Below are 24,197 nucleotides of genomic sequence, written 5' to 3' on the forward strand. Positions count from 1 at the left end.
TTCCCGCAGCAGGTCCTTGGTCACACCCCTGTGCCCTGCCCCAGTGCCCGTGTCCCCCCGGCTCTGGCTGTCCCCAAATGCCGACGGGCTCTGTTCCTCTGCGAGCCTGGATGTCACAGCTCCTGCATCTGGAATATGGAGGCTCCACCCTCCGCTCCCCCTCCCCACGCAGAGGGTTGGACAGAGGAGCAGCTCGGGAGGGACCCCCCAGCCTGGCACTGCCCAGCCTGGCCACTGCTGTGCCCCCAAGCACCGCCCTACCTGCTCCCAGCTGGGCCCAGGGGGATGCACAGTGGGCACAGGGACCCCTCTCACCTGCTCCTGGGATGCTGCAGGGCTGGAAAACTGCTGGCTAAAGGCTGTGGGAAGTGGGGGTGCAGCCGGGACGGGGTGCAGGGGGCACCCCGAGGGTCACGCTGCACCCCGGGCAGCTCCACACCTGGGAGTGGAGGAAGGTGGGGACCCCACAGGAGATGTTGTGACCTGGGGCTGTGCACACACGTGTGCAAACACATGCCCTGACACACGTGTGCCTGCCTGGACACATCTGTGCCCATGGCATGGAGCCAGTGGGGCTCCTTCAAGCCCTCCCCCAGGGTGGCAGGAGGCTCTGCTGGCCCCAGTGACAGGCAGTGCTGCCCATCCCTGTCCCCTTCACCACCCTGCCTGCTCGCTCAGTTCCTGCCTCTCCTCCTGGAGCACCTCCAAATCCCTCCCCAAAACAACCCCCCTGCCCAGAAAGGCCCAGAAAGGCCCAGGGTGGGCACTGGGTGTCCAGCAGCCGCCCACACCTCTGCAAAATAACCTGAACTCTGCCCCAATGGAGACTTTTGGCTGAGCTTGTGAGTTTGGTGGTTTGGTGGATGATGGGTTCTGGAACCTCAGTGCCAAACCAGAACAGAGCAAGGGGGTGCTGGGGGATCCCAGGAACAGGAACAGCCTGGCATGGACACACACCTCCCTGAGCACAGAACACCCAGTGCTGCCTCCCTGTATCCCTCCCATCTGCCCTTGGGGCCAGATATGGCCCCCAACCATCACCTGAGCTCTTCTCCTTATATAAAAAAAAATATAAAAGTCTATATAAAATATATAAATATATATAATTTATATATTGCATATAGGAAAAGTAAATATATATATGTAATTCTCCCTGCTAGAAAGCCCCAACTCCTCCAGCAAGGGGAATTTTGACTCAAACATCACCATTTTAATGATTCTACTGACAAAGCAGAGAGGGCAGGAGAGGTGAAGGAAGGAGGAGGAAACGCAGGAGTGCAGGGAAGACACTGTGATAATCTCTTGGGATTAAAGAACCAGCCTTGCACCCCCAGACCACCAAAAATCCTCCTCACTGACACAACTCGGGTGTGGGTGATGGTGAAAGAAGGGACTGAAAATGCCCCTTGGGCCTCAGTGCTGAAGGGCAGAGGGTTGGGGGGGCTTCACTGCACTTAGTACTGGGGTGGGAGGAGGGAGAACCACTTCTGCTGCTAATTTTAGCAATGCAACATCATTACCCTTTCTTAACGAGGCAGCAGCTCCCAATAACTGCTCCCTCCATCGGGAGACACGAAGCCAATGAACCAACGCTGCTGCTGCTCTGCCATTCAAAGACCTCGACAGGGTTTGCCATGCAAATTAAAGAACCCTAAAAAAAAATGCAGATAAAAGAACATTTCGAAGGCCTCGTTTGCCATCCTCAGGAGTGGCCCACTCTGCTCTCAGCCCGCAGTTATGTTGACACAAAAGGCTGCCAGCCCCGGCCAGGCTCATTAACAGCTAATGGTTCCGCTAGAATGTAAACACCCAAAGGTAACCATTTACTTTTCCAGAGCATATGAACACGTGGGAGGGGTGCCGAGAACCAAATTAAACAAAGCCCCTGCTGCAAATAACCCTGTGCCCCAGTTGGCTTCGCCCCACGGGCTTGGGCAGAGAGTGACGGGGGATGGGGTCTGGTTTGGGGTGGCCCAATGTGTCCCCACAAGGCCCCTTAATTTGGTGCCACCTGGTGGCAAATGGACTGGAGGGTTTTTCCCCGGGTTTGGAGTGGCAGGTCTGGTCCCTGTGCTGGGAAAAGCCAGGGGAGGTTGGTAAAACCTCTCTGTGGGATGTGCGTTGCTGTCCCCTTTCCCCAGGAAGCATTTGTCCAGTGGAGAGCCATGGGGATCCCTCAGGTCATGCCCAACCACCCACACCTTCCTGAGCTGCTCCTGCCCTTCCTCCAGCGAGGAAGAGCTGGGACAAGACAATGATGGCTTGACCTCCTTCCTGGGGCGGGGTGACCTGCCCAGCCCTGCCGGTTTTAGGGCCATTGTTCCCTTTTGCAGCAGCAAGTGGAAAATAAACAAGGATGAACTCACTTGATTGCAAATCCTGGCCAGTCCAGGACCCTGCAGCCCCCTCTGGGATCCCCAAGTGGACCAGCACCCAGTGGTCCCATATAGGGTGGTTGTATCCACCCATATGATGGTGAGGGGGATGGTGGTGAGAGGCCAGAGGGGACGGGATGGGAGGATTTGCCTCGGGCACGTGGCTTTGGTGTGGCAGCACAGCCATGGAGGGCCGTGGGTGGCACACAGCAGCAACTGTGTCCCTGCCAAATCCCCAGGGAATCTCCCCAGAGGCTGCCCTTCAGCCAGGGGTGCTCCCATTAATCCTCCTCCAGCACTGGAATCACTGCTGGTGTGTGTCAGGAATTAGGGGTGACTCAGCCGTTTCCAAAGCAAAGGAAGTCACTGACAAGAATCTTTTTTTGCAAGTGCCAAATGCTCATTTACCAAGGGCTGGAAATTACTAATTGTGTTGTGTTGCCTCCATCCCACCTTACAGCAAAGTGGGGTGTCCCCACCCTGCACCAACAACCTCTTCCCTGGTTTTGGGCTCTGTGGCAGGAAGGGGTCTGTGAGGGGTGATTTGGATGAAGAGGAGACCACAGTGACTGGATGATGGGTCTCAAAGCACCAGCAGCATGAGACCTCCTAGAAAAGGAAAGTGGTATTTTTTGTAGTTACCTTTCAAAATGAGAAGCTTAAATTCACTCACAGTCCTGGACCCACAGAGCATCTCCAGAGATGTGTCCCCAAGTGGCTGTGAGTGACAGTGTGATGGGGGACAGCACAGGGGACAGCAGCTGCCAAACTGCCACTCCACATCCTGGGCTTGTCCTGGTGTGCAATGACAAACTGGTTTTGGACTGGTTTCTGATCCCCCTCTGGAGCCAGCAGGGATTACAGGGGGATGTGTTGCCTCAGCGGTGTTTACTTCATCTTCCACCAGTCTTAGGCAAGGCTGCTGACTCCTGCCGGTGTTTCCTCATTTTGGGAATCTCTCTGGCTCCAGTTTGTTTCCAGGGACGGGAAATGGCACAAGGGATGTGTTATTGAGGGCAGCTCAGGGTGGCATTGCTGCCGGGCCGTATCAGAGCACAGCTCATCCTGACTCCATGCATCACCATCCTGCTGAGCCCTCGTGCCCTGGCTGCCCCTGCTTGGCTAATTTGGCAAAGTTTGTCCATGCTCAGTGTCTCCTGCTCGCTCTGCAAGCAGAGATCCGTGCAGAGAGAGCACAGAGGGGTTGGATCCCGCTGGCCCTGCTCCAGGCACCTGGTGCAGCACCCACGTTCATGGCCAAGGGGTTGGCAGAGGGTCCCTGTCCCTCCTGGTCCCCAGGAGCCTGACCTTGTTTCAGGGCCACTGCCTTGGTCCTGAAAGGCAAAATTCCTGGTCCAAAGCAAAGCTTGTGATGGAACTCGAGCTCTGCCTAACCAGGGCACAGGGCTGAGATCCCAGCTCTGGGTCTGAGGTTTAGGTGAGGGTTTCCAGAACATGAAATCCCAGAGTTACAGGAAGAGAAGGGCTTGAGAGCTTCCAGAGGGAGGGCTGCCAACAAAATCATCTGCTGAGCACCCTCAGGGTGTCTCTTGGCACAAGTCTCATCCTGGGGGTTGGGTTTGGCAAGGTGGCTCTTACTGGGGACAGGGGGGTCCATCCCACCAGAACTGTAAACTCCTCTGATCCCTCCTGGGCCCTGCTTTCCTGGGATGTACATGTGGATGGCTGATGTGCCATCACCAAGCACTCCAAGGTGGGGAATATAAACTGACCCTGGGCTGTCACCTCTCCCCAGTGTAGGTGAGTTGGCTCATGAGGGTCCCCACCCCCCCTCCTTGGTGAGCAGAGCTGGTACCTCCAGCTGGAGGATCATTTCTGCCTATAAAAGGTGTCTCTGGGCAGTGTCCTGGGGACAGCACAGCCACAGCTGCCTTTGTCCCCAGCCCACAGGCCTCACATTTGCATTTCCCTGTGCCCAGACTCTGCTTTCCTGGCCAGTGCCTGTCATGGCACTCAGCACCCATCTGGCTGTTGATCCTCCTGCTCATCCTTCCTTCTTTTCTTTCTTTTTCTTTCTTTTTTCTTTTCCTCTTTCTTTCTTTTTTCTTTCTTTTCTTTCTTTGTCTTTCTTTTCTTTCTTTCTGTTTCTTTCTTTTTCTTTCTTTCTCTTTCTTTCTCTTTCTTTCTTTCTTTCTTTCTCTTTTTCTCTTTCTCTCTTTCTTTCTCTTTTTCTCTTTCTTTCTTCCTCTCTGTCTTTCTTTTTCTTCATTTCTTCCTCTCTTTCCCTCTCTTTCTCTTTCTTTCTCTCTTTCTTTCTCTCTTTCTTTCTCTTTTTCTCTCTTTCTCTCTTTCTTTCTCTTTTTCTCTTTCTTTCTTCCTCTCTGTCTTTCTCTTTTTCTTCATTTCTTCCTCTCTTTCTCTCTCTTTTTCTTTCTTTCTTTCTTTCTCTCTCTTTTTCTCTCTGTCTTTCTTTGTCTCTTTTTTCTCTTCCACTCTCTTTCTCCTTCCTTCCTTCCTTCCTCCCTCTCTTCCTTTCTTTCTCTCTTTCCCTCTTTCCCTCTCCTCCTTCCCCTTCCCCTTCCCCTTCTCCTTCTCCTTCTCCTTCTCCTTCTCCTTCTCCTTCTCCTTCTCCTTCTCCTTCTCCTTCTCCTTCTCCTTCTCCTTCTCCTTCTCCTTCTCCTTCTCCTTCTCCTTCTCCTTCCCCTTCTCCTCTCCCATGCAGGAGGCCAGACCATAACACTTCCAGAGGGGCTCAGACTGCCATGGGAGGGCTGAGGACATTCCAAGCAGGTCTCCTGCCACCCCTCACGTCCCCCTCTGGCACAAGGTTTCCTTAGACCCTCTCCCCTCATCCTGGTGCTTGAATCCCTCCCCCAGATAAGAGCAGGACTGACAGCCGGGCTCTGCTCATCAGGCTCTGCCAGAAACGAGGAGGAATCAGCACAGTAATTAAATGTGCAAATAATTGGAATTTGGGAGTTAGAACAAAAGGCAGAAAAACAATCCAGAGGGGTTTGGAAAAATTAAGAACACAGAGAAAAATCTAATCAAGCAGAAAATCGCCCGACTGGAGCCAATGGTTGGGGGCTGAGGCCCTTGGAGAGCTCCTCCCCTGGCACTTGGGGGGTCTCGGTGCCATTCTGGGGCAGAACAAGAGTTTTTGGAGAGATCTGTCCCTGCTTGCTGAGCAGGGCTGGCTGCAGGCTGAGTTCCTGGGAAAAGTTCCCAGATCTGTGCTACTGGTGCAGGGCAGATTTTGGATGCAATATCCATGGAAATAATCCCCCAGAGGGGCAGCCACGGAAATGCAGCTGGTGGAGGTGGGGGAGAGATACCTGAGGCCGGCGGGGTTGGGATCAGTTGGGCTCTTGGAGGAGGAAACGTGGTTTTTCACTGCAAAGGGTTTGCTGGGGATTAAATATTTCCCCCAGACTCCCCATTCCCAGCCCCAGCATTTCCCTGGGATGAGCTGGGATGTGCAGAGTTCTCTGCAACGGGGAGATAAATGGAAAACCTGAGCTGGTTGTGGTCTGCTGGACACAAATCCCCCTGGTAGCATCCTGGGAGGGACTGGTGGCAGGGGAGAGCAGCAGGCTGGAGCCACGCTCTGGTGCCTCTGGTCTGTGCTCACGCCAAGCCTTGCTGGGATTTCCATGGGGGGATGTGCTGGTTGGTCATTGCATCCCTGGGGAAGTGGTCCAGAAGGTTGGGAGACAGAGCCAGGGCACCTGGAACTGTGCCATGGACATCTTGGGGACCAGACTGAGGCTGAGGGACATCCTGGGCCACTGTGCCTTGGTTGTGCACGGGGGGATGTTTCTGAGGACCTATGAGGGGACATCCCGTGGCTTGGAAGGATCTTCTCCCTCCACCAACAGGGACAGACGGGCAGGGGTGTCTCCATCAGACAGCAGGCACTGCACATCCTGGAAGAGCCAATTCTGACACCCAAACCTGCCCCAGACTCAGCCAGACCCCTCTCCCACCATTCCCTGCAGAAACACCTCGCCGGGTTTGCTCTCCCACCCCGGGGCTCCCCCAGGTCAGGGACACGGCTCAGCCCCACGGGGACACGCTGCAGGTGCCTCCCGGCCCCTCCGGGTGCTTTTGTCAGCGCTGGAAAGGACCTTTCCTGGGGATACGCTGCGGGGAAAACCAGCCCAGGGACACTCCTTGCCCGGCCAAGCCTCCGGGTTTGTTTCTCCCCGGCAGCCGTGGCAACGATCCTGCTGCGGGTCCGCTGCCCCCATCGCCTGAGCCATGGAAAGGGGGGCAGCAGGAGACCCTCACGGGGCCCGGGGGGACCCCCCAGCAGGGACCCACTTCATCCCACACAGTGTAAGCCCCCGAGAGCAGTTCTGCCTCTGGATTTATGGGATAGGGGTGGGAAATGGAATGAGGCGGGAGGAGAGAGGGGCTGGGGTCGGGATTTTGGGGGGGCACTGAGGGCTGTGGGGCAGCAAAGCTGCTAGGTACAAAACGCCTCCCTGCTCCCTTCAGAGCCGGGAAGGCCATCCCCAAAGGGGGGGGCTCTCCAGGGGTGCCGTTCACCCACGTTTGCAGGGCTGCGCCCCTGGAAAGACGGGGGGTCAGAGGGAGTGACCCCCTCCTCCGACGCTCCCACCCCCTTCCCCCGGGGAGCAGCTCCCCTCCCTGCTCCCTGCTCCCTGCCACCAGCCCGTCCCGTCTCCTCCCCGGTTGCCCCACTGACAGGGCACTCAGTTAAACCCGGAGCGGACGTTCCTGGGGTTTTCCTCCCCCTCCTCCCTTCCAGCTCCGATCCCTGCGATGTCCCCAGGGAGCCGTGCCGGTGTCCCCGCAGCCCGTGATGATCCTGCAGCAGCTTCCAGGGCCCGGGGCTGTCCTGGACCCCCCGCGGGACCCCCGCCCGTCCGGGGAGGTGCGTGATGGGAGAGGTCGCAGAGGTCAGCGCTAAACCCAGCTTAGCTTCGTCCTCTTCTCTTTTTCCAGCCTTTTCTCAGCTCAGGGCAGGCAGGGGGGCTGTGCCCACCCTCTGTAGCCTCTCAGGAACAGCCACACCACCCTTGGACGGCTGCTTGGCCCCATGGGAGGGGCTTTTGGGGGGTTTTACCAAACTTGAAGTCTGGGCTGGCTTTGGCCACACCAGGGGTGCTCCCAGGGAACATTTTTGGGGGTTGGGGTTTTGTTTGTTTGTTTGTTTGGGGTTTGGGGTTTTGGTTTTGGTTTTGTTTGGGTTTTGTTGTTCGTTTGTTTTTAATTCATCTGCTTCTTTTGTCCAAAGCCCCATTTCATGAGGGCATGGGTAGCATCACCAGGGACAGCCAGGGTGACAGGGGCTCCATGGCCATGTGAGATGGGACCAAATGGGAACAAGCTGGGACATGTGGCAGCCCGTGGGATGTGCAGGCAGGATGTGCAGGCAGGATGTGCAACTGTCTGTAGGGATTTCACCCAACCTTGTGCCACCCAGGGCTGGGGGAGCAGAAACAGGGGGGCTTGTGGGCTCTGAGTACAGGCCATGGACAAAGCTGTGCAGCGTTGTGGGGAGGAGGAAGGTTGAATTGTCCTTAAAAATCCATGGAGGAAAGATGATGCTGAAAATTGGTGTGGAAAGAAAACAGAGACCCAGCCCAGCCCCTCAGAGCCCTGGGCGTGGGTGGGATCCATTCAGAGCTGCCAGAACTTCATGTCCTTCCCCCCTAGTTCAATGCCTGGCTGCTGGCCCACTCCTTCCTCCCAGCTCCAGCTCCAGCCACCTCCCAGGCTGTGCTGGGATGCTCCTTGCTGAAGGGCCACTCACCTCATGGGTGTCCTGGGAGCCCATCCCTGCAGTTCTGAAGCATTTGGGGATCTGGCACATGGGGCACAGGGATACCCAAACCCTTTTTTTTACCCAGACTCCAACTAACAGGGACTCACAGGTCATGGAATCATGGAATTCCAGAATGGTTTGGTTTGGAAGGCACCTTGAAGCTCATCCAGTTCCAACCCTCTGCCATGGGCAGAGACACCTTCCACCAGATCAGGTTGCTCTGAGCCCTGTCCAGACTTCCAGGGATGGGGCAGCCACAGCTTCCCTGGGCAGGCCTCGTGCACAAAGCCAGCAGGATCTCAGGGGGAGCCCCTCTGGCAGCTTTACAGGTATTTTCCAGGGGAATTTCCCACCTGCATCAAATGGGTTGGGGATGCAGACCCAGACTCTGTGTGTCCTCTGCAGTCAGACTGACCTCAGCCAAGGGGAAACTCAGCCAAGGGGACTGGGATGCTGATCTGCACATGCACTGCTGCTCTGGGTCCCAGATCCTGGTGTGGAGCCAGGCAGGGGCTGGGGAGGCACCAAACATCCCCAACCTGCTCTTCTCCCAGAGCCAGCTCCCAGGAATGGAGATGGGGGCCCTGGGGATCATCCCCGTGGTCCCGCCCCAGCTCCTGCCTCCTCCGGGGGGTTCTGAGCATCCTGTGTGTGACATGGCACAAAGCAGAGCTGACCTGGGTGTGCTCCCATGCCCTGCCACCCCAAGGACACCAGCTCTGCCAGCTGGTGCCAAGGCAGAGGCTTTGCCAAGCCATGGCACGCTGCCAGAGCCGGAGCAGTTCTCCTCCGAGCGGGTGGAAAGTCTGATGCCTCCAGCACCACTAATCAGCCTCCAGCGAGCCAGACCAGATGTTTAATCACATTTGCAAAGAAGAAAAGGCTGAAATATGGCTATTTTAAAGCTTCATCTGAGCAAAAGAATTTTTAAATGCCGCATGGGCCTTCCAGATTGGGGCGGGGGAAGTCTGGCTTCGCTCCCGCTGCTTGGGAACGAGGACGAGCCTCGGTGCCGCCCCATCCCATGGCTGTGCTTCTCCTGCCCTTGCTCTGATCCCTCTCTGACGCAGAACCCTCCACATTCTGGCAGATTTAATCGAGTTGATGATGATTCAAAACTCCCAAATGCACCAGGTGCTGATGAACAGCCTGGCTGTGTCGGCACTGACGTCCTTCGGCTTTGGCCCAGCCACTGCCCAGGTAAGGGCCAGGGGTGCTGGATGGGCAAAGGGACCAAGGGAGCAAAGAGGTGGGCAAAGGGACCTTTCCAGGGCTGCTCAGGAGAACAGAATGACCATGTCCCCCTCTGGCACAGCATGGGACTCCTCCGGGTGCAGAGGCTGGGTGGTCTCAGCCCAGCTCAGCGCAGGCTCTGCAGCCCACTGTGGTTTTGGAGCTCTCTGTGCTGGTTTGACCCCCAGCTCTGCCAGCACAGGTCCCATCCAGGCTGCTGGGAGGTGGTTTAGCCCAGCTGGGAAGAGCCAGGACCCTCCCTGTGTGCTCAGCAGGCAAGGATGGCTCTGCAAGGGCTGTCATTTTGAAGTTCGCCTCGAACTAAAATCACATTAAACATTTCATCTCCTCGGGGGGAAACAATGGTTCTTTCTGGACGGGGGTGGGAGCTGGGCTCTGGGCAGCTGCTGTGCTCGCTGCCAGCTGGCACCTCTAGGCATCCACCTCCTCCCTGCCCTCCCAGTGCCCGCCAGTGCAGGGCTGGCCCCGACTGGACCCTGCTGTGGCTGGATCAAAAGGGCTCTTCCAGCAGCGTTTTGAGGTCCCTTCTGTGGGGCTGCCACCCCCCCCGTCCCCAGCAGCCGGGTCCCCACGCTGGCTGACCGTGGGGCTTTGTGGGGGGCCGAGCCCACCCAGCTGGACCCTGGGGGCAGCCAAGCTGGCTCCGTGGGAACTGCCTGGCTGGTGCTGCGGGAGCAGGGGCCCAGGGGCACGAGGGGCTGGCACGGCCCTGCCTTTTGTTCCTCCCCACAGGCACTGGCGATGCCTTTGCAGACCGAGGAGGAGGAGGAGGAGGAGGAGGCTGTGGTTTTCCACCATCACTACATCCCCCACCCGGGTCCTGTTCCCGTCCCGCCGTGGCTGGAGCCGGGGCGGGGTCGGGGTCGGGGGGCTGTGCGGTTCCTGGGCTCCTTGGCTGAGGATGAGGGGTGAGTAACGAGGGGGGCTTTATGCCACCTGGTCCCCGGTGGAACAGGACTTCCAGCCCAAGCTGGGACACGAGGGGGAACATCAGTGCAACACTCACTTGTCCTTGCTCCCCTCCAGCAGTGCAGTGCCCCCTCCTCCACCCCCCAGTGCCACGGGGACAGTGGGACCCAACATCCCACCAGCATCAGGTAAGGACACGTTCTCCCCATGTCCCTCAACGAGGAACATCTTCCCTGGCTTTGATCAGCCAGGCAGCCCCCACCGAGGCTGAGCCCTCCCTGCTCCCCGTATCCACCCGATCCCAGGGCGGGACATCCCTTGCACATCCTCCAGCTCCTCCCTTTCCCCACAGAGTACTACAGCGTGCTGGAGAGAGGCTGTGAGCTCCAGGAGAGGCTGTGAGCTCCCTCCTTCCCAGCGTGGTTCCTCTGGCACATCCCAGCCTGTGGTCCCAGAAGATCCTGGATGGGTGCTTCAGGATACCCATCAGTTCAGGGTGGTTTCCTCCCCCTGAGCCACCTCGAGGCGGGGGGTGTCACAAAGCCTGTCACCCAACCCCAGGTGACATCCTGATCCCAATCTCTGCGTCCATGAGGACTGCAGGGGCTGTGCTGTGTCCTGGTGGGTGGGGAGAGGGGAGATGTTCCCAGCCCAGATGGTCCCAGTCTTCATTAGTCCCTTCAGATCTCAATGCAGCACATTGCCTGTAATTAATTTGCTTTGTTAAGAAAGCTCCCTGCTGTCACTAATTAAGCATCTGTAATTACATGGGCTGATGGCTTTGTGCCTGAATGTGGGGCTCCCTCGAGGCTGGAGGGTGAGGGGGGTGCAGAGCCTCTTGTACCCAGGGGGGATAAATCAGTGCCTGGTGTGGGTGCTGGTGTGGTGTGGGGGGCACTGGGGGTTGGAGATGGGAAGCAGAGTGGGATGTTCCTGGTGTGACTCTTGGGAATGTCCTGTGCAGGGTTAAAAGTTGGACTCGATGATCCTTGTGGATCATATTCCAACTCAGAATATTTTGTGAGTGCAGGGAGAGTTGGATCTGCCCTGCAGCTCACTCGTGGTGGGGGAGCCTGAAAAAGGGAGATCGTGGAGTTTCCCAGGGTTCAGTGTCCCCTCTGCTCACCAGGAAGCTGGAGGAAGTGGGGAGAGATGTGTTTTGGGTGCTGGAAGATGTTCCTTGCCTCTGCTACCTCCCCAACCCCACTTTGGGGTGACAGCCCTGCTTCTGACACCATCCCCAAGAGAAGAGTTCCTGGCAGGAGACCTCAGGGCTGGGGTCCTCTGGAGCTCAGAGGATGCAGAAGAGCAGCTGCACCTTAAATCCCCTCCTGGTGCCCCCACTGGGCACAAGGATTGCCCTGCCTCTCCTCTGGGGTGGAAGGGAGACTTTATCCTCCCTGTGCTCTGGGACAGGCAGATCTTCCCCAGCCTGGCTCCTGCTGAAGCTGGACAAGAAGCCCCAAATGTGGAGCAGGAGGGTCAGGTTGGGTTGCAGCATGAAAGCCCAACTCCTCCAGCTGGGAACCCTTTGGGAGGTGGCAGGACTGGCTGGGCAGAGCAGAAGGGGAGGGAGACATCCAAAAGCAAAGGTGAGTTTGGTGGGAAACCAGGCTGGTGCAGGGAGGTTTCCAGATAGAGACAAAAAGGGAAGAAGGAGGTGAGGAGTCACCTGGAATGGGGTGGACAGGAAGGGTGGGCTCAAATATGACCCAATCTTAGCTTTAATATGAGAATAATGAGAGAAATGGGAGGGTGAAGCAATGGGGATTGCAACACCCATGGTGGATGTAACCCCTGAGCCCTCTCTGGGTCACTGGTCAAACTGGGGCACTCTCCAGTTGCAACCTGGTCTAGTGGAAGATGTCCCTGTCCATGGCAGGAGGTTGGAATGAGATGACTTTTAAAGTCCCTTCCGACCCAAACCATCCTGTGGTTCTGTGATTTTATGGTTCTGTGGTTTGGGCCATGGACCCACCAGGCTGGGAGGTGCTGCTGGTGGCTGAGACCAGGCCACAGTTATCTGAGCAGTGACAAGCACTTGATTTCTGAAAGCAAGACTGGAGTTTCCACAGGGCAGCCCAGAGCTGGCCTGGATCCTGTGTGCCCAGTGCGAGGGCAAGAGAGCAGAAGGAGAGGCTAATTACAGCCCTGTGGTGCTAATTGTACCTGTGAACACATCCAATGCAATGCAGCCCCTGGCTGCCAACTGGGGCGAGGGCTGGCATCTCCTCTGGACAAGGGCTGGCATCTCCTCCAGCCTGGGGTGGGAGCAGGGGGCAGCAGAGCTCAGCCCTCCGAGGCATTGCCGGGCCATTGGTGGCAGATGGGAAAAGGCCCAGGGGCTCCTCTTCCCAAACTGGGGGAAGAAGAGAGGTGGGAAGCACTGGCACCATGTGCCTGATGTTGTCCCAGTTGGGGAGGTATCTTCCAATAATCTGATACTCTGCAGGGTGAGGTTTGGGGATCAGCCACGGTGCCAGCAGGTAACTGTGACAGGCCTTGCTGGGGTGATGGGCATGGACCAGGACCAGCTCTTGCTGTCCCTACCAGCTGAGACCCCCTTTCCCAGGGTTGGACAGGAGAGATTCCCAGATCATGAACCCTTTTGTGGGTGACAGATCTGATCACATCAGTTTGGAGTCACCGCAATGGCTTTTGATAGCCCGGGAGGGCACTTACCCAGGGTGACACCGGGGCTGACTCAGGGTCCCGGCGCTGACTCACTCCACTCTCCACCCTCGGTGGGGTGCCCTGCATCCCATGGGAGCTGGTCCATCCCCAGGCCTGTGCACAGGGTGAGATACACACAGTACCTTCCCCTGGACCAGCCCCAAACACCCACACACCGAGACACCTGAGTCACCTGCCACGCTCCTCGGCGTCCCCGGCGCCACTCGCCCTCCTCCCGGGGACGAGGGCTGAGCTCCCCAGCACCCTCTGGCCAGGGGCAGCACCATGGAGGTGGTCCTGCTCCATGGGCTGCTGCTCCTGCCCTTGGCAGGGCTGCTGCTGTACAGGTACAACACCACCTTCCACTACTTCTGCAAGGTGGCCTTTTTCCACTGCTGGCTCGTGGCCATGGCCACCATCCTGTCCCCCTTCGCGGCTCTTCGGGGACGCTCCGTGGAGAACATGAAGTGAGTACGGCCTTGGGAGTGTGGAGATGGTGTGGAGATGGCTGGGCTTGGCTGAGGTGGAGGAGCTCCTGTGGTTTGGTGGACACACTCTCTCCTGCCCTGGCTGTACCCGGAGCTGTGTCACAGCTGGTGGTTGGGCCCTGGGGCTGTGGCGAGGGCTGTGGTCGTGTCCATGTAGCAGTGAAGGTGACTCTGCACCTTGTGGGGTGGTGGAGAGGTGCTGGCCATGCCCAGGGAGGGTTACACCACGATGGAGGTGGTCAGCTGGGTTGGGACTTGAGGTCCCTGGGGCAAGAAGGAGAGTAAATCAGATCATTTTTGATGGCAACACTGGGGTCATCAGTTGGGTGGGTGACAGGGGGGGTTGGCAAAGACTGGAGGTACCATCGTTAGCAGGGTGCAAACACACATCCAGCGCTGTCTCCCTGGCACTGCAGCCAGGTCTTGCCCTGTGGGAGCCTCAGGGATGATGCTTTGGCAAAGGCTGGTGAGGCCCTGGCACAGGTTGCCCAGAGAAGCTGTGGCTGCCCCTGGATCCCTGGAAGAGTCCAAGGCCAGGTTGGATGGGGCTTGGAGCAACCTGGGCTGGTGGAAGGTGTCCCTGCCCATGGCAGAGGGTGGCAATGGCTGGTTTTTAAGGCTCCTTCCAGCCCAAACCATTCCATGGTTCTGTGGTTTTGGGGTGTCTCGGTGCCATCAGCTGCCAGGAGTGACACAGCCGTGCCCCATGAGTTGTGTCCTCACGCTGTCACTGTGCTCGGGGGTGGTGGCAGCCGAGATAACGTCGCTGTGCAACACGAGAGGAAGATCTGGTTGCTTTTAAGGGTGTTGCAATCCCGTTGCTGGATTCCTGGCCATGATAACATACCAGCAGAGATATAATTATGTCAGAGTGAAAAATACCCGAGCTTGAGGTATTCGCTGAGCTCGAGCCATCACGGATCTGTGCTGATGGACTGTGGCCCTCAGCAGGAGTGTGGTCAAAAGTCTGATGTTATCAGTGTGTCGTGCAGCCCCTCTGCCTGGTCCTTTCTGTGCAGGAATGCTGTGCACACATCATCATCATCATCATCATCATCATCAGGCCAGGCTTCGTGAACGAGGATTTGGGAAGGGCCCTACCCATGTTTGTTACAAGCACGCTGGTGGCTAAAGAGGCCAATATGAGATAGACACGTCTGGTTACAAAAGGCACAGCAGAAGGACTCCTTAGGTGGTAAATTCTGCAAGGCACGATTCCTTCTGCATTGTCTTTTCTCCTCGAGAGCGACCCTGTGTGCGCTCTCAAAGGAAACAGCTCCGTTGTAGATGGTGTGTCTGCAGAGCTCCCGGTTGGAGGCCAGAGTAGACCAGTTATGGTGGTCAATATGGCCAAGGAATGTGCAGGAATGCTGTGCACACACACACACACACAAACACACACACACACACACACACACACACACACACCCCCCATCCAGGGCTGCTCCAGCCCCGCTGCCAACGCTTCCGGCTCAGGGCGAATCCCCGAGTGACATGGGGGTGACTCACTCTGCCTTATCTTGTCCCACCAACACCAACTGGGGGTGACTCACTCTGCCTTATCTTGTCCCACCAACACCAAACTCCACCGGAGCAGCACGCCCAGCTCCCTCTCCTCCAAATCCCAAAGCCTCCGGCTGGGAGCGCATTCCTGTCATTACTCCTGGCTTTGGGGCACTGCTTCTCTGCAGACACCGGGATTTCTGAGCCTGCAGGGCTGGGTGGTCTTCTGATTCCACATACCCTCTAAGCATCGTGCCTCCTGCTCCCTCTCTGCCTGCCTCTACCCTCTCCTCCCAGCCTTCTCCCCGCTACCTGGTGCTGAGCCCTTTCCCTGTTCCCCGTGGGCTCCCTGGGAGCAGTCACTGCCAGGTATGTGGACCCTGGCACAGGTGCTCTTTGTGCTGAGGATTGGACAGTGCCCAGGTACTCTTTGTGCTGAGGATTGGACAGTGCCCAGCTTTTTACCTCCATTGTGGTGCTGTAATCCCTGTTGCTCCCTCCTCCCTCCATTCCACTCATTATTCTCATACTGAGCATCACCTTTCACTGCCATCCCAATCTTACCCTTCCTGCCCAGCCCTCTCTGGATGTGACATCACTGTGTGGTGCCACACAAATGAAACCTCCACCTCTTCCCGACACTGCAGGTCCGGTGAAGCTATTTGTGATTTCCTCTAAGGAGTGTATCTGGTCTGGTTTTCCCTTCCCTGCCCTCTCCTACTCCACCTGCATCACAAATCTTGGTCCTGCAGTGCTGCCCTGGAGTCATCCACATCTCTGTGGACCTGTCTGTCTCAAAACTGTCCCTCTGCACGTCCCTCTCCAGTGCTCATCCATCTGCATCTCAGCACCTCTTGGTTGTGGTCCAGCTCCTCTGGCTTTGGGTATGTGCAGTGCTGGGCTCTGGGCTTCCAGCCCACACACAGATCCAGCTGGGCACCTGGGGGAGCCTCCAGGTCAAGCTCACCTGGCCAGAGGCAGCTGTCCTCACTGGGATGTGATCATTCCATCCCATCTCCCTCTCCTCTCCCTCCCCCTTCTTCCCCCTCTTCCCCTCTCCCTCCCTCCCTCTCCCTCCTCTCCTCCTCTTCTCTTTTTCCTTCCCCATCATCTCTGGACACCACAAAGCCTGTTTTTCCTCTCCCACCAGCTTGTGCTGGTCCCTGTCCTTCCTCAGCAACTGCAGGGCAGACTCTGCAGTGAGACACCGAGGCCTCCCCTTGGGGGTGGGTAGAGGGTTAGTTATGAGTTATACAAGCTATAAATTTTGCTGGGAAAAGCAAAGCATCCCCGAGACTGGACACAGACCCACCAGAGCAGCAGGCCAAGGCCAGGCTGGCCCCTGCTGCTCCCTGGGGCTGTGCAGATCCCCTCCCCACACGGGCTCTCTCCGCAGGCTCCTGCGCGCCGCGATCCTGCCCCTCAAACGCTTCTGTGGCATCAAGCTGCAGGTGAGGGGCACAGAGCACCTCAACATCGAGGAGCCCTATGTGATAGTTTGCAACCACCAAGCTTCCCTCGACCTCGTGGGTACGTGCAAGGGAGAGGGGGGTGTGCCCATCACTGCATGGGCAGCCTTTGGGGTGCTGGGGGGGAGGGGGGGGTCCAGGCTCGCTTTGGGGGGTCCCAGTGAGGTCACAAATCCCAGGATTTGTGCAGGGAAGTGTGGTGGGCTTAGCCCAGAAGAGCTGGTGGGATGGGGTGTGCTGCAGAGAGAGGACTGGGACAACAGGAGATGATGCCAGGTCGCCACAGCCATGGGGCTGGGTTGTTCTGGAAGCCATTGGGCACGACTTAAAGTCCTTTAAATCAAGTTTTAAAAAAAATCCAACCTGGTGCTATATTAGGGTGTAAATGACTAAATAATCTGTCTGTCCACTGATCTAATTTGTCCCCTCTGGAGGGTTCCTCTCTGCAGTAATCACCCCTGTGCTGGTTTAAAGGTAAACCAGCAGGGGAAATGAACTCAACTCAAAAGAGAGATTATAAGTCAGAATAACAATTTAATAAAATAACACAATAAGTACAATTATACAGACAAACAATTGGTTTTAACCCACAAACCCCAAATATATAAAACCCAGCACCCTGGGGCATGAACAGAGTGGTGTTCTTTGGGCCCCTGAGTCCAAAGGAAAAGGTGAGGGGAAAACCTGTTGGTGAGAGTGCTGGTGCAGTCTGGTGCACCAGAGTGGTGATTGCAGTCTGGTTGAGAGTGGTGAGCTGTAGTCTTCCTCTGGATCCCACGAGTGGTAAAAAAGGTTCCAAAACTCCAAGTTTATATATTGTCCAGTTCAGGTAGGAATGCTCAGTCCTTCCCTCAGAGCAAGGAATTCCATAAAATGGTGTGAGGACAGGAGCATCTTCCTATCTCACAGGCCTCTGAACACCCAGTTTATAGCCTGAGGAGTCAGGCTGCTCTGGGCAGAGGGTGTAAATGCTCTATTGACAACAGTTTCTGGGAAATGGCATGGAAGGCTATAGAATACACAGTTTTGGGTTACACCCATATCATGGTGAACTGGTCTCAGCTGTCCTAACTAGGACAACCCCTCAGGGATGGGGTGGCTGCACTGCAAAATACGTTCCTGGTATTCAGCTGCTTTGTCCAACCTGGGAGTTAAATTTCCAAGCAGTGAAGGATTTTCCAAGCTGATTCTTCTGCCTCAGATAATCCGGGGTTGGGGAGGTGTTTTAAGAGCTCTGCCATCCCTCCTCCAGGCATGGCAGAGGTCATTCCTGAGCGCTGCGTGCCCATTGCCAAGAAGGAGCTGCTGTACATGGGCACTGTGGGCTGGGCCTGTTGGCTCAGTGGCATCATCTTCATCGACCGCCACAGACGAGACGCTGCCATCGATGTCATCTCCCAGACAGCCCGGACCATGTGGCGTGAAAACGTGAGGGGGGCTGGCAGGAGGGGGGCCTGGGGGGGGAAACACCCCTGGGGTTAAAGGGGGTGAGTGGAGGACTGAGGTAGGAGGTCCCAGGGGCCCTGGCTGTGGTCCAGTCTCGTGTCTCTCCCTGTCCTGTGCAGCTCCGAGTGTGGGTTTTCCCCGAAGGCACCAGGAACCAGAACAAATCCATGCTGCCCTTCAAGCGTGGGGCTTTCCACCTGGCTGTGCAGGCTCAGGTGAGGGAATGTCCTTATGTTCAGTCAAGGGTTGGACTCAATGGTCTTGGAGGTCTTTTCCAACCTAAATGATTCCATGATCCACCCCTTCTGCTCGCCCTGGATGGAGTAGGGTGGGGGGGCACTCTGGGACAGTGGGATGGAAGTCTTTTTGGTCCCCTGGGACAGACACTGCTGTGCAGGACCCAGGGTGGGACAGGGACCTGCTGAGGCCTGGGGCACCGCAGGAGCTGGAGTCCCACCTGGGGAGGGGGTCTGTATGAAAGGCACCCCTGACCCTCCGTGTCCTACAGGTTCCCATCTTCCCCATTGTAATCTCCCCATACTGGGACTTCTTCAGCTCCAAGGAGAAGAGGTTCACCTCTGGTAAGTGATGGACAAGAATTCCCGTGCCAGAAGGCAGGGCTGGCAGTGGTGAGGAGGCACGGGGGGGTCTCTCTGTGGGACACTGAGGTGTGGGGAGGCAGCTGATGGTGAAGGTGGTTCCTGGTGATTCCTTTAACAGCATTCCTGGCCTTTCCCTTCTCCCTCAGGCACGTGCACCATCCGAATCCTGCCCAAGGTGGAAACACGGGGCCTGAGCCCCGAGGATGTCCCCGAGCTGACCGAGGCTGTGCGCGGGGCCATGGCCGATGCCCTGGCTCAGATGTCTGGGAACCCCCAGGGCGGGGGCACGGGCAGCCCCCAGGGCCAGGAGGACCCAACTGGGACCACTTATTAGGCAGAGGGAGCAAGTCCCTCGGGGACACAAGGGAGGTGGCACAGCCAGAGGCTGGGCCATGCTGTCCCCTTGTCCCCTGAGGATGTGTCCACCAGCCCTGCCACCGCCCCGGCAGGACGGTGCCCTGGTGCAAGGGGAGCAGAGCAGTGCAGGACAGGGACCAGGCAGCTCCCCAAAACAGAGTGAGGTGACCCCGAAACCCCTGGTTATGGCTGTGCATCCCCTGTGTCCCCCACACCTGGAGCTGTGTCTGTCCCCTGGGATGGCTCCTGCCTGCACCCTGGGCAGGGGGGGGTGCTCCAGGCAGGGCTGGGGGGTCACAGCACCATTTTCCACCCCTGACTTCCCCCAAGGGCGTGCTGGGTTCTTCTTCCAGAGGCTCCTAAAATGCTGTTGGGATACAGCCAGCTCTGGGGAGGAGTCCAGAGTGCAGCATGTGGCCTGGGGGGACACGAGGTCCAGGGGATGTTGCCATGTGGGAAGAGCATCCTCGACGCTGAGTTGTGAGCCAAGGCTGCAAGATTAAACAGGCTGTAGCTGGTGCTGGGTGTGCTCGTGTCCTGCCTGTGTCTGAGGAGCTGGGGGGAGCATGGGGAGGGGGAATCCTTCTCCTTAGGACCGTGCTGGGGGCCTGCATCCGTGCACATGGAGCATCCCTGTGGACACCACAGCGTATCCCCAGGGTGTGGTGCTGGATGGTGTGAGGAGCACAGGGCAGGGGGAGAGGGATACTGATCTGACCCGGAGGTAGAGCTCTCCCTGCCTTAGTAAGTGCACAGGAAGAGCATCTATTAAAACCCCAAATACCCAGAGGATCCTGGATTGTGCCCACCTGGATCAGGAGGCTTCAAGATGTCTCCCCATGGCTTCCAGACCGTGGCATAGCCAGGCCCATCCACCAGCTGCCAACTTCCCTGGCTGTTCCTCGCAGTCAGGCAGGGATTTGGACATCATTTGGCTCCTTCCCAGCTGAGCAGCTCCTGTCCCAGCCACCCCAGTGTTGCAGCAGGGCTGGGACAACTGCAGGGAGGGGGCTGTCCCCTGTGCTGGGAGCAGGGTGGGCAAGGCTTCACCTCCCATCTTCAGCTAAAACCTGCAAGCCACGGGCAAGCGAGGGCACAGCACTGTGGATTGGCACCATTCCTGCTCTTGGGAGCAGCTGGCTCATTATGGAGGAAATCCTGCAAATCTGTGGCACTCGTCTGCCCAGACAGATACCAAAACATCAGCAGCAGGAGAGAGGCTTCCCACGAGCAACAACTCACCAGACTAGGAACTGTCACAGGGAGATGGTCAAGGGCAGTGTGCACATGAAGCATCCCATGTCCTAGAAAACCCCTTTAATCCCTTCCTTCCTGCCAGGGGTCCCAGTGTGCAGCTCAGTCTGTCGGGTCTGAACTGACTTGGTGGTCCCACCACATGCCCACCACCTTGGGTGTGGTTTGGCTGCTCAGAACCTTGAGCCCAGCAAAGGTTGGGTTTAGGGGTTATGCATTAATAGGAACACAGACAGGTTGGGGTTGGAAGGGACCTCCAAGCCCATCCAGTCCCATCCCCTGCCGCAGGCAGGGACACCTTCCACCAGCCCAGGTTGCTCCAAGCCCTGTCCAACTTGGCCCTGGACACTTCCAGGGATCCAGGGGCAGCCACAGCTTCTCTGGGCAAAGCATTGTCCAAGCTGGACAGCCAGGTCCCAGGCAGAGACCTTGCTGGCTTTTCCACTGTCAGGGGAAGGTGAAAGCTTGGGGAGAGAAAGACACTTCAGCACAGGGACTCTGGGAGCACCTTGCTTCCCCTGGCCCTCCAGACATGGGGTCTGCAGTGACCCTGCCCTGCTGCTTGGTTGTCCAGCCCTGGCACAGCTGCCAAGGGCAGTGGTGGAGTCCCCATCCCTGGAGGGATTTGGAAGCTGTGTGGATGTGGCATTTGGGTCAGTGGTGGCCTCAGCAGTGCTGGAGGAGCCACGAGCTCCTGGTCACGTTGAACCACCCCTGGGATGCCTGTCAGGGCACTGACCCATGGCCACATCCTGGGGAGGGGTCAGGGTGGACCTGGGGCCGTGCTCCCAACTCCTGCCCTTGGGGGTGGCAGGTCCAGCCTCCTCCAGACACCAACACTGTGTGGGGCTGCTCCAAAGGGCAGGGGGGTGGGCACAGGGCTGTATCCAGCCATACCTGAGCAGGGCAGGCATGGGGACAGCAGCCATGGTCATCTAAGATCCCATGGAAAGAGGTCAGCCCCCTCCATGGCTTCCTGTGGGGTGATGGCACGTTTTGTCCAGAGAAGCTGTGGTTGCCCCATCCTTGGAAGTGTCCAAGGCCATGGTGGACAAGGCTTGGAGCAACCTGGTCTCATGGAAGGTGCCCCTGCCCAAGGCAGGGGATGGAATAAGATGAGCTTTAAGGTCCCTTCCAACCCAAACCATTCCATGATTCCCACAGCACTGCCTCTGCCCACATCCCCAAAAGGAAGGGAACTGCAAAGCAGGGAGGAAACCCTGCAGAGCAGGGGATGTGCTCTGAACACCACGTGGCTGTTGTGGAGCTGCCTCAACTTTCTGGAATCCCCACCAGGACAGAAGGAGGGAGCTCAGCCTCTGCCCTGGCTGGTGTCCAGCTCCCAAGAGTGGTGCAAAGAGGAATGAGAGCAGCCAGAGTCAGCACCACAACACAGCACTGTCCTGTTCCTCTACCCAGATTTGATGAAACCAGAGGAAACGGGGCAAAAATCCAGCCTCAGATGTGTGATCAGCCCAAACAGCTACTGTTTGGTTAAGTTTGAAACACCTGTAAACTTGCCCTTTCTGAGGAATCACCACAAGCTCATACAATACAATACACAAACTCATATAATACAATGTCATCATGATGTGCTGCCTATTTTTGTTCCATTTGTTCCCACTCCACCCTGGCACCATTTCCCAGCACAGCAGTGTTCAGGTGAGTCCTGCCCCCGGGGTTTGAACCTCTGCAGGTTGTAGGAACCTTTCCCAATACTGCAAAAATCCAGCAGAGCCTTGAACCCAGGAAGCTGTGGGTAAACATGGCCTGAGCTGTATCTGCAGGTGCCTGTGGATCCCTCTGCCAGTCCTTGTTTGCTCACTGGATGGGAAGCAAAGATCCCATTTCAGGGCCTGCAGAGGGGCAGACACAGGTCCAGAGCGATCCAAGCCCTGCAGGAGGAGGCTGTGGCCATCCTAGACATCCACTTCAGCTGGAGACACGAGGTCTCCAGCCCTGCCCATCCTCTCCCTCATCCCGCCCCTCATGGCTGGGGCACCTGCAGCCCCCTCTGTGGCTGTCTGTCTGTCTGTGCCTGCTGGCATGGCTTTAGCCTCAGCTCCTTGGGAATTCCTGGAGGGAGCTGCTCCCTTGTTGGGGGTCGTTGGCCAGGGTAGGGACGCTCAGGCTGCTGGGCTGTCCCTGCCCATGAGCATCAAGGACGTGGCACTGGGGGCTGCTGGGCTGGTGGCCCTGGGGTGGTTGTTGCAGGTGCCCTTTGCTTTGAGCTGGGAAGCCAAGGGGAGCCCAGGGGCAGCGTGGGGAGGCTGGGGGAGGTGGTGCTGCACCCCAGCACAGGTTCCTGTGTGTCCAGGGGCTCTTTGAGGTCTCCATGGGGTCTGTGCTGGGTTCTGTCTCACCCCCACACCCCTCTTGTCATCACTTCTCCTTGCCAGGAGGTGTGTGGTCACAGCCCCAGCTGTGATGTACCACCCCAGCCCAGCCATGCTCTGGGGCCAGGTGACCATCAAGCAGCTGGGAGTGCACAGAACCCACCCCATCACCTGCTGAAGAGGGAGGTCCAGCAGCCTCAGATGCACCTGAACTTCACCTTCGCTGTGAGTGTCACCCCAAAACAGCCCTGAGCAGGGAGGGGATGTCCTGGGGATATCCTGGGCTCCTCGGTGCCTCCAGGCAGAGCAGTTTGCACCAGCTGCCCTGAGCTGGGGCTGTGACCCAGGGAGCAGATGTGACTTCCCCATCTTTTGGCAGAGTCTCATCCCTCATGCAGACAGAACTACTCCAGGCTCAGCCCAGTTATCCAGTGGCTAAAATAATCCCCTGGTAGGAGACCTGCAGACCAGAGCAGGGTGTTGGGGGGACATTTTTTCCCAGCCCCTGGCTCAGGGAAGGTGTCCCTGTGGGTGAGGAGAGCTCAGGGTCACCCAGAGTGAGCAGAGCACCCTGGCCATGGCTCATCCTCACCTGCAGCCTGATGTTTCCCCCTGCAGGCTCCAGAACCCATCAGTGGGAAGGAGGAAAACCTAGACCTGCACATCTCAATCCAAGGAGATTCCCTGAAGGTGTCTGAGAAGAAGGAGGTGAAGCTGAAAACACTGGACCCTGGGATCTTCATATAGACAGATAAACCTGTCTACAAGCCTGGCCAGTGAGGTGATGGGGGTAAGATGCACCACCCTGCTCTGGGCTGAAGGACCTGGTGGGAGAGGGCTGCAGGAGGCCCAGCCTTGCTCCTACACTGCGTGGGAATAGGAGGGCTCATCCTGGGATGCACTGGAATGCCCAGCACTGACAGAGGGCAATGCCAGGACACCCTGGCAGTGCTGCTTGAGGGGCACTGCAGGGCTTGGGGGGGATCTCCATCCTCCCTGAGGATGAACTCACTCCTCCATCTCTGTTTCCCTTTTCCAGTGAAGTTTCGAGTTGTCTCTTTGGATGAAGCCTTGATTCCCATCAATCAGCAGGTGGGAGGAGGGTTGGGGTGGGAGGAGGTGACAGGGCTCTTCTGCACTGCCCTCCTACAGCCCCAGCCAGCCATGGGAGAGCTGTGGGAGGCAGCCAGTGCCTTTCCCCTTGGGAATCCTGCCCCAGCCTGCTCTGCCCGGTAGCTGCCCTCCCTGGGGGCAGGGATGCCCTGTGCTGTTCAGGCTGCAGCAGGATAAGGAAAGAGAAAGCAGGAATGCACGTGTGGCACGGGAACGGACCCAGGCGAGCTTTGAGATAGGCAGGTAGGGATGGGAGTGGGAAGCAGGGAATGTGCTGCTGATATCCATCAGATCAGACACCAGTATTACAGGTGGGCTCAGTTTCTGGCACCTCTGAGCAATCACTGGGGTCTCTGGAATTGGAGGAGGTTAAGAGATTAAGATGATGCTGGACTCTTGCTCAGGCACTAGGAGATGTCACCTCTCCGTGCCATGCTGGCAGTGCCCTCAGTTCATCCCAGACAGAAGTGCCCACAGGCTCAAAATCCATCCCAAGGCATATTGAAGGGTGGGAAGTTCACAGCATCCCACAAATAAGTCCCTGTACTCCATGCGTGGCTCCATTGATGTCCCTACCCTGGGGAGACCCCAAGGAGAGCTTTGAATTTCTCCTCTAACCATCCTCTCCTTGCCTTGCAGCTGCCCCCGATGTTCCTGGGGGTC

The 24,197-nt window shown here is 57.4% G+C and overlaps 2 protein-coding genes across 2 annotated transcripts; both read left to right on the forward strand.

Annotated features, from left to right (window-relative positions):
- The first annotated feature begins 6,601 nt into the window (after window positions 1–6,601).
- Window positions 6,602–11,041, forward strand: PRR29 (proline rich 29). The gene is made up of 6 exons (XM_051772705.1): window positions 6,602–6,674; window positions 7,111–7,236; window positions 9,221–9,330; window positions 10,117–10,292; window positions 10,411–10,481; window positions 10,646–11,041. Exons 2-6 carry the CDS (start codon window positions 7,125–7,127, stop codon window positions 10,693–10,695), a joined length of 519 nt encoding a protein of 172 aa, XP_051628665.1. The 5' UTR covers window positions 6,602–6,674; window positions 7,111–7,124; the 3' UTR covers window positions 10,696–11,041.
- A 2,114-nt stretch (window positions 11,042–13,155) lies between these two features.
- On the forward strand, window positions 13,156–19,350 carry LOC127463375 (1-acyl-sn-glycerol-3-phosphate acyltransferase alpha-like). Its single transcript, XM_051772700.1, has 6 exons — window positions 13,156–13,433; window positions 16,354–16,487; window positions 17,679–17,854; window positions 17,992–18,087; window positions 18,381–18,453; window positions 18,621–19,350. The coding sequence occupies exons 1-6, from the start codon at window positions 13,252–13,254 to the stop codon at window positions 18,806–18,808; spliced, it is 849 nt and encodes a 282-aa protein (XP_051628660.1). The 5' UTR covers window positions 13,156–13,251; the 3' UTR covers window positions 18,809–19,350.
- Window positions 19,351–24,197: the final 4,847 nt, after the last annotated feature.

This window comes from Manacus candei, unplaced genomic scaffold, assembly GCF_025592945.1.
Source record: "Manacus candei isolate 608988 ecotype Guabito, Panama unplaced genomic scaffold, ASM2559294v1 h1tg000158l, whole genome shotgun sequence".
In the NCBI taxonomy this organism is placed as follows: Eukaryota; Metazoa; Chordata; class Aves; order Passeriformes; family Pipridae; genus Manacus; species Manacus candei.